General features: G+C 37.4%; 1 protein-coding gene across 2 annotated transcripts; it reads left to right on the forward strand.

The window, feature by feature from the left end:
* Positions 1-8761: 8761 nt before the first annotated feature.
* UBP23 (ubiquitin-specific protease 23) lies at positions 8762-14722 on the forward strand. Of its 2 annotated transcripts, none has more exons than XM_086653325.1 (11): positions 8762-9278; positions 9481-9595; positions 9879-9989; positions 10436-10608; positions 10692-11018; positions 11554-11679; positions 11794-12360; positions 12462-12530; positions 12610-13267; positions 13399-13492; positions 14219-14722. In XM_086653325.1, the coding sequence occupies exons 1-11, from the start codon at positions 9018-9020 to the stop codon at positions 14382-14384; spliced, it is 2667 nt and encodes an 888-aa protein (XP_086509451.1). In that variant the 5' UTR covers positions 8762-9017; the 3' UTR covers positions 14385-14722. The 2 variants fall into 2 exon arrangements, with proteins under 2 accessions (XP_086509451.1, XP_086509452.1); XM_086653326.1 differs by having other exon boundaries at positions 8784-9278; positions 11794-12348.
* The last annotated feature ends 445 nt before the right edge of the window (positions 14723-15167 follow it).

The following is a 15167-nucleotide window of genomic DNA, read 5'->3' on the forward strand; positions in this document are numbered from 1 at the left end:
TTGCTACTGTTGTTGGTTTTACAATATCTTTGTACAGTCTAAGTACGGATGTTAAAACTAAGTAAAAATACCTACTCACAGTTTCTCTCGATCGAATGAATTGAAGAACTGAATTGCGGTTACGTTGGACATGACCAACAATATTAAAAAAGATGGCTACTTGTTCTTCTACCTTTACATGGCGTTTGTCAACTAACCCATAACCACGCAACCTAGCACACAGACGTTGAAACGAACCTCGTTTCATTCGCAGTTGTTCATGACAATATCGGTCACTCTCTAAATACATCCTCTTTAAGACACTTGTTCTCTCTTGATCTCGATTAATATGAGGCATTCTATTGAGATTTGCATTTCTTCTACGACGATGACTCAAGTATGCATACATGATAATAATCATCATCATACACGCAACCATTAAGCGCAACTTTCGTGTAATCATTTTACACCGTCGACTGAACTAGAAAAAATACTGATAAAAATAAAAAAATAAAAAATAAAATACCGTTATTATATTTTATACCATTATTATCCCAATCTATAATAAGACAAAATATACATGTTTAGTTTAAGTTGAACTTGTCAATCAAAATTTAAAAGTAAACATGGTCAGTACTTAGAGAAGCCATCGTTAATTGATAAAAAAACACTCACAATGTCATCATTTTTCATTAAACATATTCAAACATTTTGGTTGAACAATGTCAGTCCTTTAAAGGTAACGGGGACACTATAACCAAGACAAAGACATACGTAATCGGATAGTAGTACCGGTGTTCCTTGGTTTGCAAAAAAACAACAAAACTATCTTTATCTCTCTCAAGAAACACATCAAGATCATAAACCCACCTTGAATCTAGCTTATGGGTTTAAACCTTTCCTGATATGTAAATATCCAATTTAAGTTCTTATTGACACACACAACAAGATCATAAGGCCACCTTGAATCTAGCTTATGGGTTTAAACCTTCCATGATATATATACACAAACTCAATTTTAGTTGAAATTGTACCATTTTTTGCTCTCATGAGAACTGTACTAACCATGTGATTTTGAAATTATAGAGATGTTTTAAAACACATTTCATCATTTGTATTAATCTACCAAGTCAATGATATTACTAAAATAAGTATATGGACAAGTTCACTCTTCTTGACATTTCATCAAACATTTTGTCTACAATAATGTGATGCAAGATAAATGTGATGCTAAGCTTAAAAACTATTGTTAAACAACCAATTTTTCTGCATCATGTGTATTAATATACCAATCAATGAATTGTAAAGAATGGGATGATCAACCAAATCAATGAAAGAAAATTTTATGACTTCGAAAAACTTAATCATTTGATAAAATAACCATGAAACATTACTTTCATGAGAATGAAAACTTAAGTTAGACCTTGAATTGAAGAAACCAAAATGACATAAATAGGGATGATATAAAGGAAATGTTAATTGGGTATGTTTATAGCTATATACAGAATTTGGTCTTTCATGAACAATAAAGTGTCTAACTAAGAACGAGCCATTTACAAAATTTATTCTTTATGAAATGTTAATTGGGTCTAGCTATAAACAAATGCAAGATTAGAGATGCCCAAAAATTTAGTCATTGGAATAACATACCTCTATATAGAAATAATGAGAGAGAGATGTTCACATGTTCTTCAAAAATAGAAAATGGGTAATTACTGCAAGAGGAGCTGAGCAATCTCTAGAGATTTTTTTCACAATTTCATCTAAAAAAGATGCTTCGGAGGAAGATTATTAGCAGGTATGAGGGTCAAAGTAGTTGAGAAAAATGGGGAAGGTGGGAAAGAGGTTCTAGGGGGGAGGTGAGTCAAGGCTTTCCCTTTTTTATGAAAAATTAGGAAAGTTTTTGTCACGTGAGGGGAAGTTTATGATTCCCTAAAAAACCTAAGAAACACATGAAAATTTAAAATTTTAAAGAAACTGATTTCTACGCGAAACTCCCAATCAAACACATCATAAATCTAAATTTGGTCATATAATCAATGCAAAGAGTTTGTAGAAGAAACAAAGGGAGTTTCTGTAATTTATGCCCTTGTAGGGAAGGAACCATCTTATGACTCAGTCTTAGAGACACATCGAGATGTTATTCCTTTACTTGAGGAATACCATGATGTAGTTCCTGAAGACCTTCCCGAGGAGCTCCCTCCCATGCGTGACATTCAACATGCAATTGATCTTGTCCCTAGAGTTATCTTACCCAATTTGCCACATTATAGATGAATCCTAAAGAGCTCGCAGAGTTGAAAAGACAAGTGAGCTTCTAAAAAAGGGGTTCATAAGAGAGAGCTTAAGTCCTTGTGTTGTTCCTGCTCTTTTACACCTAAGAATGATGGAACTTGGAGGATGTGTATAGGCAGCAGGGACATAAACAAAATAACAATTAAATATCGGTTTCTTATACCGAGACTTGATGATATGCTCAATATGATGGCAGGGCTACTGTATTTTCAAAAATTGATCTCAAGAGTGGCTACCATCAAATCCGTATTCGTCCAGGGGATGAATGGAAGACAACCTTTAAAACCAAGGATGGTTTGTATGAGTGGTTAGTCATGCCCTTTGGACTAACTAATGCTCCAAGCACCTTTATGAGGGTAATGACACAAGCTTTGAGACCATATATGGGCAAGTTTCTAGTTGTATACTTTTATGACATTCTTGTTTATAGTACGTCTAGTGAACAACACCTGGGACACTTAAAACAGGTATTTGAAGTCCGTAGGAAAGAAAAGTTGTTTGGCAATCCAAAGAAATGTTCATTTATGTCAAATGAAGTTATCTTCCTAGGATTCACAGTGTCATCCAATGGCATGTCAGCTGACCCTGAAAAGGTAAAAGCCATTGCAAACTGGTCTGAACCGAAAACATTCATGACGTTCGTAGCTTTCATGGGCTAGCTACTTTCTATCGCCTGTTTATTAGGGGTTTTAGTACCATTATGGCACCCATCACAAATTGCATAAAGAGGGAGGATTTCCAATGGACTAAAGCCGCATCTAAGGCTTTCCAAGATTTCAAACGTAAGATGGTTGAAGCACCTGTTATGCGCCTTCCAGACTTCTCAAAATTCTTCGATTGTTGCATGTGATGCGTCGGGTGTTGGCATAGGTGGAGTCTTGAGTCAGGAAGGGCTCCCTATTGCCTACTTCAGTGAAAAACTCAATGAGGCGAAACAGAAATACTCAACCTATGACAAAGAATTTTACGCAGTAGTTCAAGCTTTAAGATATTGGAGACATTACTTACTTCCCAATGAGTTTGTGTTGTTTTCAGATCACGAAGCATTGAGGTACCCTAACTCCCAAAAGAAGTTAAACTCACGACATGCCCAGTGGGTCGAATTTCTTCAAGAGTACACTTTTGTACTCAAACACAAAGCAGGGGTTGAAAACAAGGCGGCTGATGCCCTTAGTCGTAAGGTAGCATTATTGGATACTATGACTGTGCAAGTGACTGGATTTGATAGCATCAAATCAGATTATACAACTTGTCCAGATTTTAGAAAATTGTGTACCTTGATGACGGAAAATCAGCAAGTAAGCATTGATGGTTTTCATTTATAAGATGACTTCCTTTAAAAGGAAACCAACTTTGTATTCCACGTACATCACTACGTGAATTCTTGATTTGGGAACTTCATGCAGGTGGCATGTCTGGCCACTTCGATCGTGATAAGACCATTGCCCTTTTAGAGAATCGTTTCCACTTGCCACATCTCAAGAGAGATGTTGGCAATACCATTGGGCAGTGTAGGACTTGTCAATTGGCTAAGCAATGCAAGCAGAACACTGGGTTATATACACCTTTACATGTACCTCAATCTCCGTGGGAAGATATCAGCATAGATTGCCAAAGACTATTAGGCAGCACGACTCTGTCTTTGTAGTTGTAGACCGTTTCTAAAAAATGGCTCATTTTATTCCTTGTTCAAAAACTTTTGATGCTACTAATATTGCTAAACTCTTCTTTCGGGAGATTGTTCATTTACATGGTTTACCTAAGACAATTGTGTCTGATAAAGATGTAAGATTCATGAGTTACTTTTGGAAAACACTTTGGCATATGATGGGAACTAGACTCAAGTTTTCATCTGCATATCACCCACAAACTGATGGGCAAACAGAAGTTGTCAATAGAAGTCTAGGAAATTTGTTACGGTGTCTTGTTGGTGATCATGTTAAGACTTGGGACATCATCTTGCATATAGCTGAGTTTGCATATAATAGTTCAGTCAATAGGACCATTGGCATGAGTCCATTTGAAGTTGTTAATGGGTGCATCCCTAGGACCCCCATAGATTTGATCCTTATGTCTATATCAGATAGGTCATCTGAATCAGATGACGCATTTGCACATCATATTCATGAGTTGCATTCTGAGATCAAGAAACGCATTATCACGGACATTGAAATATATAAGACAGCTGTTGATTTACATCGCAGACACAAAGAGTTCTCAGTGGGATATTATGTAATGATACGGGTAAGGCCAGAACGATTCCCACAATGAGTCGCAAAGAAGTTACAAGCCCGTAGTGCTGGCCCTTACAAGGTACTAAAACGATTGGGAACTAATGCATATTTGATAAACCTCCCATCAGATCCCGGAATCAGTGCTACATTCAATGTGGAAGACCTTTTATCTTTCAAAGGCCCGATAACCCCACCCATAACCCATCTTCTAGGGACAATCTTGCTTCTCACCCATCCATCATTACCAATGAGCCATGGTACCCACCAGACCAACCTTCACAACCTTTACCTTCTCTACCATCCATCCCTTTGAGTAACGATGAGGTAGTGGATATTTGGATGCACAAGTTGTTTTTACCAGGCATGAAGGATACCCGAAAGTACCTTGTCAAGTGAAAGAATCGACCAGTTTCAAATTGTACTTGGATGACAGAACTGGAGCTGAAAACACTTAATCCTGATTTGTTGAAGCAGTATCACCAGTTTATTTCACCGGAGGCGAACCTTCTCTCAGCCAAGAGAAATTGATGAGGACATCTTTATGGGCCCCACTTGCTGATTAGACTAGGGAGTTATTTTATTTGCAGTTCTATCTTTTTTTTTTTTTTTTTTAGTTCTAATTTTGGTTAGTTATGGTATGACATGTGTAAGAGACATGTGGAACAAAGGGTAGTTATAGGTGGTTTCCCATGTGTCCATGACATGTGTAAAGTAGGTAGTTCTAAGTAGTTATTCCCTAAATATATAAACAAGGATGTAATCTGCAGAGAAAGGATAGAGATTAGAAGTGAAAGTTTGAGAGTTTTGGAGTGATTCCTTAACTTTGGTGTGAAGCCACTTGGAGAGATTCCAAGAAACTGTTCTTGGTGTGAAGCCATTACTATTACTATAGTTATGTATTTGATGTTTGGTTATAGTAAGCAAAGAAGCTTGTTGTTGTTCAAAGATATTCATGCCTTTACTTTCTCAAACTCTTTGGTTAGACAAGATTTTCTATCTAACATTTCTTTCCCAATAATCTCAGGTACTTAATCCATCTATCATTACTTATCTTTCATGGTTTAACTGCTGCCTTAGACTTGTTATTTAGAATTGTTTCAGACCTCAACATCCTAGAGTTAGTGTAGATCCCTAGACCATTATATTGTTAGTAAGGGACACTACGGTAGGAGTGTAACAGGCTGCCTATCGTGCATAAGATCTCATGAAACTCTAAATGGCTATATATATATGAAGTCAGCACTGTTTTACTCTTTTATTGCTTGTGTTAATGCATGATTGATCTTAGATTTGCATGACATAGTCATCTACACTGTCCTACATCATAACTTCTCAAGAAGATCTCCTGACTACATCAAGTAGAAGATAGAAATAGAGAACTATTCCCAGCTATCCATATACTCTAAAGAAGAATCAGTTATCTTTCTTAACTGCTGAAGAAGGTCCTAGCTAACTTGAAAGGCGAAAGATCAAGTCGATTGCTCGCGAGTCTGAAGTAGAGGAACTGCATAAGTGAAGCTCTCGATCTTCTGGAGAAAATAATCAATTTAGTCTGAAGGAAGCAATTTAAGGTATATTTTTTTATCCTAACTAGTTCATCTTTGGTTTTTGCATGAGATCATGGGCAACCTAATATTAGACGTGTAGACCTCTAAGGTTCCACTTAGAACATTAGGAAACTCCATATCCCAACAAAACGCATCAGTCATTTCTAGATTTGTAAACCTTACTGCTACCTATCCATCTGATTACCCTTCATAAAGAAGATAATCCGTCCAATACCCAACCAACCCGTCTCTCTCTGCTGCACAGTCGTCTTCTTGTCACTAGACTCCATGTTCTTTTTCTTACTTCTCCGCAACTCTCTTTGGAAACGCTAGACTGCACATCTCACTGTCGTGTTCATGAATGGTAGAAAAATTGAGATAAAGAAACCCAATTTGTAGTTTTGAAAACTCCAACCCAAATTGGAAGAGATGTCTTTGAAAACCGAATCGTCATTTTAAAAAGGCCACCGCTTTGGGGGAAAAAGAATTTTTTGGAGTGCAAGAGAGATCAAGAGAAGACTATGAGAGAGGGAGAAAAAGAGTGAGAGTGGCGGGAAAAAAAGGGACAAACGGAAGAGAAAATGAGGAGAGGGGAGAAAGATATATGGAGGAGGTGGTGATGGAAGGTAAAGAGGAAGAGAAAAATAATGAGAAAAATGGTGGGGTTGTGGACAGAGTTAGTAGCCGGAAATGAGAAGAAGAAGCCGTTTTATTTTCTCTTTATAATATTGTAACCTAAAAAATTTGATAAAAATTCACAATTTTTTTTTTAAATTTGCACCCCGGAGAATATTTTCATTTCCCCAAAGTGTCGGTCTTTTAGAAATCCTAACCCAACTTTAAAAGAAATTCTAGCTCCGATTTAAAATCCTAACCCCTAATTTTGATGAACAATTTTTTTTTTGAGAATGAACTACGTTCTACATTAGTCATTACATGAAATTGATACACCATCAAGATGTGTTAACAACCACGATAAACGACAATGAAAGAGGCCTTAAACTCCAACAACATTTTATAAAGAGGCCTAAGAGCAATCTCGATGTGGGGTGGGGTTGGGCTTCCCAATTCAAATTTGGGAGCCCCAACCTCAGCCCTTGACTTCCAACCCGGGAGCCCCGGGGCTGGGCTCCCGACCCCCAAATATGGCCGTTGGGGACTCCCAACGACCATATTTGGGTACTTATTATTATTTTCTTTTATTTTTTTTAAACTGTTTTTTTAATCTAAATTGTTTTAAATTTATTTTTCCAATTGTTTCTCTAATTTTTTTTTTTATTTTTTTTCATCTTTTCAAAATTCTCTCTCTCTCTAGCATAATATTAAATTTCAATTTTATATTTGAACTTAATAATTTATAATCGAAAATTGAAACTAAAAGTCCGTACACGTACACTACACACGTACATAATTTATATTTGGGAGTCTCTGTTAGGAGCCCGACGCTGGGATTGAAAAAAGCTTCGGGGCTCCTAAAATTCAAGGGCTCCCACAATTGAGAGCCCGAGCCCCACGTTGATTTTGTCCTAACAATCTTATTTGTACCTTTTAACAACCCAAGTTCAATAACCATAAATTCCACTTCCCGTGACAATATTATACCAAACACTAACATTTATATTTCACATAAAAATTTTGGTTTCTTTTTTCTTATGTGAAAAAATTGATCACATCCAAATATTTTGCACCAAACAAACATATGGGTGGGAATTCTACCCGAAAGCCCGATACCCGTCACGTTTACCCGCGTCCGACAATGTCCATGGACGCCCGCACCCGAAGATGGGTACTACCCGCCCAGCCCGATGATTTTTCGTGGGCGGGCTCGGGTGAAAAGCTCTGCCCGCCACCCCGCCCATACCCGAGCCCGATATGCTCACCCGACGGGTGCCTATAGATGCCAATCACTTTGAGTGTCGATTATACTTCACTATAAAGCCCAAAGTAGATTTAAGGTTTCTCCCAAGATATATAAACAACACATTGAAGCAACCCTAATAGTTTACCACATTGAATCTGAGAAATTCGGTAGCATAGAGAGAAAAAAAAAATCTACGTTGTCTCTCTAGCCGTTTCTCTCTTATTTACTAGACCTTCTTGTGCCAACCTTCTTCTCTATTAAATAAGTTATTGGGATCATCTTCCACCTCTATGTAGTGGTCAAATTTTAAAATTATTTTGATGTGAAGGAAGAACAAAGAAGAACTAATGAAATATACAAAGACAAGAAAAAAAGTGGAAGACAACCAAGTCTCATGTTTGCATATATAGATCTATATCAGTTGTTGATTTCTTATGTTACGGAAACTGAGTATTTCTTTCATTCTTGATTTATAAGTTTTGTAAAGATTTGGTATCAATTTGTTTAGAGAAGCTTATTTGAACAATATCAAATTACTAGAGTTTCCTGATCTGGTAAAAAAATATCAGATAAAGAAACCCGATGCCCGATTTGCCCGAAGCCCGACTTGCCCGATGCTTTAGTGGGCATGGGCGGGCTTTGATCATAGGAGATTTCAGAAAAGCCCGCCCGAATCCGCCCGAGAACCCGAGTGGGCAGAGGAGAAACTTACCCGACCCGCCCGAGTCCGACTCAGAATTACCCGCGGGTACCCATACCCGCCCGATTCCCACCCCTATACCCAAGTTTGGAGGCCTATTTTCAACAAAAAAAAAAAAACAAAGTGTGGAGGCCTATTTATCTGTAGACGCATTATAATACAAAAATGTTCGACCAAAGGCTAGGTAGGGTCGGCCCGTAACGAGACGAGTCGATGACTAGCCAGACGTAACAGTAGAAATAACGTTCTAGGGTTTTAAATGGTTTATGTCTTTCTCTCAAGTCATTTGATGTGAGAGAAAGAGAAGGGTTTGGGGGCTAGAAAATCTTTCATCCTTTTTGTGAATCTCTATTCAATTCTTTTTGAAACGAGTTTTCTAATTCTTCCCGATTTGTAACAAAATGGGCGATATAGGAGAAACTTCTATAACCAGCAGAAGAATCGATTTTCATCTCGCTAGAAAACCATTTTCTAGTTTCACTACCAGTAATGGAAGTTCTGATTTTCACTTAGAAACGTTGAATCCTAACGTTAATAGCTCTAAAAGACCAGATCTTTCAATGGGCAAATCTGTTTTGGCTGAGAAGAAATCTGATGGTGGTGATCTTTCTGAGCTTGGGTTAGAAGCAGAACTCTTATATGGAATTACTTTCAGAAGAATTGTGAGTTAGATTTATGTTTTAATGCACTTCTAGGTTTAGGTTGCTGATCTGAGTTGGGTTGTTGTTTGTTTTGATTTTCTTAATGTGAAGTTCTAATTTTTAACGTTTATATCTCTTTCTATTTGATTAATATTTTATGGTTAAAAAATCAATTAGGGTTAAGATTTGAATAGGTTTAGTAATGAATTGTATACTTTTGTAGGGTGCTGGTTTGGAGAATCTTGGAAATACATGTTTCCTCAATTCTGTGTTACAGTGCTTGACTTATACACAGCCTTTTGCAGCTTATTTGCAGAGTGGGAAGCATAAATCTTCTTGTGAGTAGTGTTTTCCGATTTCTCTTACATTGTTTTAGATGTTATTGACATGTTGAAGAGAGTTTATTTTTGTTTACACAAAGGAAAAAAATCCAGCCCAAACCTTATAATATGTAGTGCTACTAATCTAATGTACCAAAGTGAAGTCCCGTTTTGAGCCCTATTGCTAGTATAGTAGTATCTAATATTCGAAATGTTATTGAGATACATTTGTTTATGTTGCTACTAATAGTGGATGGCGTACGAGAATGTACCTATAATAGTTCTGTTGTTGCATATGCAGGTCATATTGCAGGTTTCTGTGCTATGTGTGCCATCCAAAATCATGTTGGTCGTGCTCTACAATCAACTGGGAGGATATTAGCACCTAAAGATCTTGTCATGAACTTGAGATGTATCCTAAGCATTCCCATTTTCCGTATTTGAGATATGATTTTAATCATTTTGTCGTTTTCAATTTATTTATACAAAATGACAAACGAATTTAGCTAATGAGTGAAAAAAACAGCCTTCTCTAGTTACTTTGATAAGGGTAACAATGAATGTTTTTCTTGTACATAGTGTTTGATGGCCTAATTCCAAGATGAGATTTATTTCCAAAGTATGTTCAAGTAACTTGAAGCTTACGTCGTAATTCACTGTTGTACAGTTTAGTAGAGTATGGGAACTGAAAAAATATAAAAAAACAGTATCTCCTGGTTAAGAAGTTTATGTCAAACTCAAACCTGATGGAATCGTAGTAAAAAGTAAATGATACTATCTTCTCGCTTCAGTCCAATTTTCATGTAACTGTTATACTATTCCAAGAATCAGATCTTGTATTTCTTGACCTCGTATCAGGCATATCTCGAAATTTCCGAAATGCTAGACAGGAAGATGCACATGAGTACATGGTTAATTTGCTAGAATCAATGCATAAGTGCTCCCTGCCTTCAGGTGTTCCAAGTCAATCTCCCAGTGCTTATGAGAAGAGCTTGGTCCATAAGATCTTTGGTGGTCGCCTCAGGAGTCAGGTAACTGTTACAGATCTTCTGATGAACGTACCTTGAGATCTAATGCTTTTGGCCACCTTTCTTAACTGTCTATGCTTGGGTAGGTGAAATGTACTCAGTGTTCGCATTGTTCCAACACCTTCGACCCATTCTTGGATTTAAGCCTTGAAATACTTAAGGCTGATTCCTTGCGCAAGGCACTCTCTCATTTCACTGCCACAGAACAGTTAGATGGAGGGGAGAGGCAGTACCACTGTCAGCGGTGCAAGCAGAAGGTTAGGGCCCTCAAACAGCTCACTGTTCACAAGGCCCCTTATGTGCTAACCGTTCATTTGAAGCGGTTCGGTGGGCATGTTCCAGGACAAAAGATTAACAAGAAAGTTGAGTTCAGTCCCACCTTGAACTTGAAACCATTTGTTAGCGGTTCTTATGTAAGTAAACTCTTTCAATTTGAAATTTAAAGCTTATTATGATGTTGTGCATTGTTCATGTGGATATGTGGTTGACAGTTCAATTTGACTTTATTATAGTAGCTCCTGTAGGCTGCTTAGATACCAAAATATCTATGTTTGGTGAACTGTTGCTCAGTTTGATGGTTAATATATGCAAGTTGTTCTGCCTCACTTGTAAAAGACTATCATTCATGCCAGACATGTACATTAGTTTTTACAACAAAACAATAGGTAGAAATGTAAAACAACAAACTGCAAGTTGGTTTTATGCCTGGACCCCTATAGCCATATTAAACTATAAAAGAGAGCAGATCATAGCGTCCTATATATATACACACATTCAAGAACATAATTTTATCAACATTTAGAAACCATAGACAACCAAGTCTCATTGAATGCAAAAGTTCTATACAAGTCTAGATGTTGTGTACATAGTATTGTTTGGTTTTCTTTACTCAAAGTTATGACTTGGTCTCCCTAATTATTTATTAGTTCACTATTTTCAACTTTGCAGGAAGGGGATCTAAATTACACTCTTTATGGGGTTCTGGTTCATGCTGGCTGGAGTACCCATTCAGGCCACTATTATTGCTTTGTCCGCACATCAACTGGAATGTGGCACTCCCTTGATGACAACCGGGTACAGAACATAACTTATATATTAGTGTAGTGATTTGTAATCTTCTTTCCATTTCTGTGATTTTGTTATGTAAGATTTTACCTTTCTCAAATCAATTTCTGATGGAATATACAGGTTGTCCAAGTTAGTGAGAAGACTGTATTAGAGCAGAAGGCTTACATGCTCTTCTATGTTCGTGACATTAAAAATCTCAGTCTGAAGAAGCCGGTTAATGATGTTCGTAAGGAAAACTTGACGCCCAGTGGCAGTGGGAACAAGGGAACTCTTCAGACTGGTCCAGTTCCTAAAACTTTAAATGCTTCTGCTTGCTCATCTGCAGCAGCTGTAACCCAGTCATTAGGTAGTTCATTAAAGGAGGCACAATTGAATGAAGCCTCACAACCGGAAATCAAGGTCCCAGATTTGGAAAAAAAATCGGACTTACTGAAGAACCCTCCACCAAACTCGTTGAAGGAGCATGCTATGGGACCTTCAACTGATGGTCAATTAGTGAAAAAGGACTCGCGACCATCAGTTTTGTTACTTGGTAAAGGTACTGTTAGCACATCTCAGACCGTGGTTAAAGATGCTAGGGACAACAGTAAGGAGAATTCCTGTATCACTGTTCCTGGACCACTTGCTTCCATTAAGGATCAGAACTCGGGTTCGAAAATGCTCGTTGCAGTCAAGGTCACAGAACAGGTAGTTATCCATTCTGTTTGCATATTATTTTAGCTTATTCTGACTTAGTAGTTCTTGTTCTAAGTTTTTCTTCTGAAATACACTGTTTTGTATGCCTTTAGGTTTGTGACATTGTGGATAAGGGCATGTTGATTGAATTATCAAATCAATCAGGTTCTGAAAGCAATCAGGTAGCTATGGTTATCATTTGTTTAAACTTTGTCTGAGTGAGGTATTCAACTGGTAACCACGTTCAATTTGTGCTTTCAGGATAAGGTTATCTTGAGTGAGAAGGGCTCAAGTGATAAATTGCTCCAGAAGGCAAAAGAGAATGGTGTGTCGAGCCAGTTAAGCATGATCAGTAAATCCGTTCAGAAGAAAGACATTGATGTTCCCAAACACAAGAAAGGTCTGAAGCCGAAGAAGAAGCTTATGAAGTTCCATTCTGGAAGTTTGGTACTTAGCTCCAAACTAATGATAAAGGCATCGTTAGGCATACGTAAGAAAAAGAAAGAGAAGAGGAACAAGAAACCTAGTTCAGATCTTAGAAAATCTACCAAAGGGGACTTGGACTTTCCCTCGAAAATTCAAGGGCAATTGGCTGCAAAGGAAATCATGCAAGCTGATCTCCATTCAGCTCATCCTGAAAGACATATAGAGAAATCTGCTAAAAAAGATGGTCTCTGGGATGAGGTGGTCAGTAGCTCCAAAAATAACTCCAAGACAAATACCATGAAAGGAGATTTCAAAGAGAGAATCCGTTTGAATGCCGCTGTCCTTGCAACCAATGAATTGCCAAAAGAGAGTCCCAACCTTGCTTCTGCCCCAACAAAACTTAATGCTAGGGAGCCAGATTGTTCACAACAAAAGGTTAAAGACCAAAACGGTTTGATGAACCTGCTTACAAGAGGTCTAGAGGACACCACAGGTTAGTGGAGTACTTCTTTGCAGTATCTCCCTGCTTCTATTGAACATTGTAGTAAATTTAGTCTTGTTGCCTTTTTTTTTCTATTGCCTTTTTACATCATCTTATTTTTATGTTCTTGATTATTATTATAGTGGCTCGTTGGGATGGAACAGAATCACGTTCGTCTAATATACTAGGATCAAGTGCTCCAGGGAGCATCAGTATTGGTTATGTGCCAGATGAGTGGTGAGTTGCTTCTTACTGCACATATATTACATTCGTTAGTCTATTTTACCTTCAAATAAAATATTGGTAGGATTAATACATAATACAGTCTTGTTCAAATTTTTGCTGTATGAACAACACCCGCGGACAAGTAAAAACATGACATGGACCCTGAATCTCACGTGCATGCTGCCATGTCATGGGAGATCTGTGGTCAAAAGCTGGAAAAGGGCAAACATTAGTTGGAGAAATTTTGAAAAACTAAGAATGAATTTCATGGACTGAAGTTTGATCCATGCTTTTAGCAACCAATGACTAATGTCTCAAAAAGCCCCTACTTTTTTTTGCAATGTTACTGGAAAGAGCAATCCAATATAACATCTTGGGCGAGCTGCGGTTATGCTTTGATAATAAGCTCTCTAAAGTCAAACATGAGCTCTAATTTGGATTTACTGGCTCTGAGCTTGCAACATGGTGTTAAGAAAACATTAAGTACAATGAGTGTTTTTTTCTTCTTCTATGTCCACTCCACAGGGCCCATCATTTCGGTTTTGCATTTATCCTTGCTTTGTGAGTGTTAATATTATTAGTTTCAGAAAAGACCACCCAAAATTGTGGATTTCTTTTAATGGTGAGGGAAGAAGTACTGGAAGTTGGAAACCAATCTGTCTGTCCTATTATTTTACTAGTAGTGTGGATTTGTTACAATTCAAAAGCCTTATTATGTCTTCAACAATAATTTTACAGGGACGAAGAGTACGATAAGGGGAAGAGAAAGAAGGTAAGAGAACACAAGGACGAATTTGGTGGACCAAATCCATTCCAAGAAATTGCGTCCATGAAAGCACGAGTGAACAAGAAACAGAAGAAGATGGACAAGAGCAGTTCAGCTAACCAACCTTTCAGGATATGACTGCGAGCACAAACTGTTAAGGGAACGCACACATCAATGGGTTATCAGAAGCGATATCCATGATTCTTTTTGGCCTTCACTGATACTTGTCCTGAGTAAGCTTAAAAACTAAAGATTTTTATGCGTACCTTGACTTCCATGGATAGGTAAATGAGATGTAAGAAATATTGTTGAGTGTGAGAGAGAAATTGTGAGAGTTTGCCATGTTGATTGGAGTTTAATTTAAACAAGAGACATTTACTTGGTGCTTCTGTTTTTAGATGAGGTATTTTTAGTACTCTAATCTGCAGTCTTTAAGACAAACAGAAGAATAATAATTATATTTTTTTTTTGATAAACTTATTCCTTTGTTGTTGGGGGATTTGATTACACCATTTTTGTGCTACTTCCGAACTTTATGAAAGTAAAACTCAATCACAATTCCCCTTACAATGGTCAATATTGATATGCTGTTTAGAGCAGGTTGTAGTTATCACTTATTCCTCCACTCTTTCATAAACACTCTTTCTTAGAATAAATCATTCTACCCAGCACCTGAATCAACTAAATGCAACAAATACATTAAAGTCGACCATAGTTAAAATTAGCTTCAGATATTATCCTTCAGCCTTGAAGAATCCTCAATGGGTGCTTCTAAAGGCACCGGGCCAAAAGACTGTTAGCATCTGGAAATTTTATTGACTCGGGTCAATGGCTATTAACCCAAGTTCTCTATAAGCACCGATTTTTAATGTGGGTGACGAACACCTTCGTTTGCTTCCATCTTCTTCTTCCAAAATAATA

The sequence above is a fragment of the Eschscholzia californica genome, unplaced genomic scaffold, assembly GCF_041429995.1.
Source record: "Eschscholzia californica isolate CP2 unplaced genomic scaffold, dmEscCali1.0.p SCAF_1, whole genome shotgun sequence".
Classification (NCBI taxonomy): Eukaryota; Viridiplantae; Streptophyta; class Magnoliopsida; order Ranunculales; family Papaveraceae; genus Eschscholzia; species Eschscholzia californica.

Bases quoted from the DNA above. Each gene is read 5' to 3' on its own strand.
- UBP23 (XM_086653325.1), top strand. From the start codon at position 9,018: ATGGGCGATATAGGAGAAACTTCTATAACCAGCAGAAGAATCGATTTT. The intron at 11,019-11,553 runs GTAAGTAAACTC...TCAACTTTGCAG, and splicing joins CATTTGTTAGCGGTTCTTAT to GAAGGGGATCTAAATTACAC. The intron at 11,680-11,793 runs GTACAGAACATA...TGGAATATACAG, and splicing joins ACTCCCTTGATGACAACCGG to GTTGTCCAAGTTAGTGAGAA.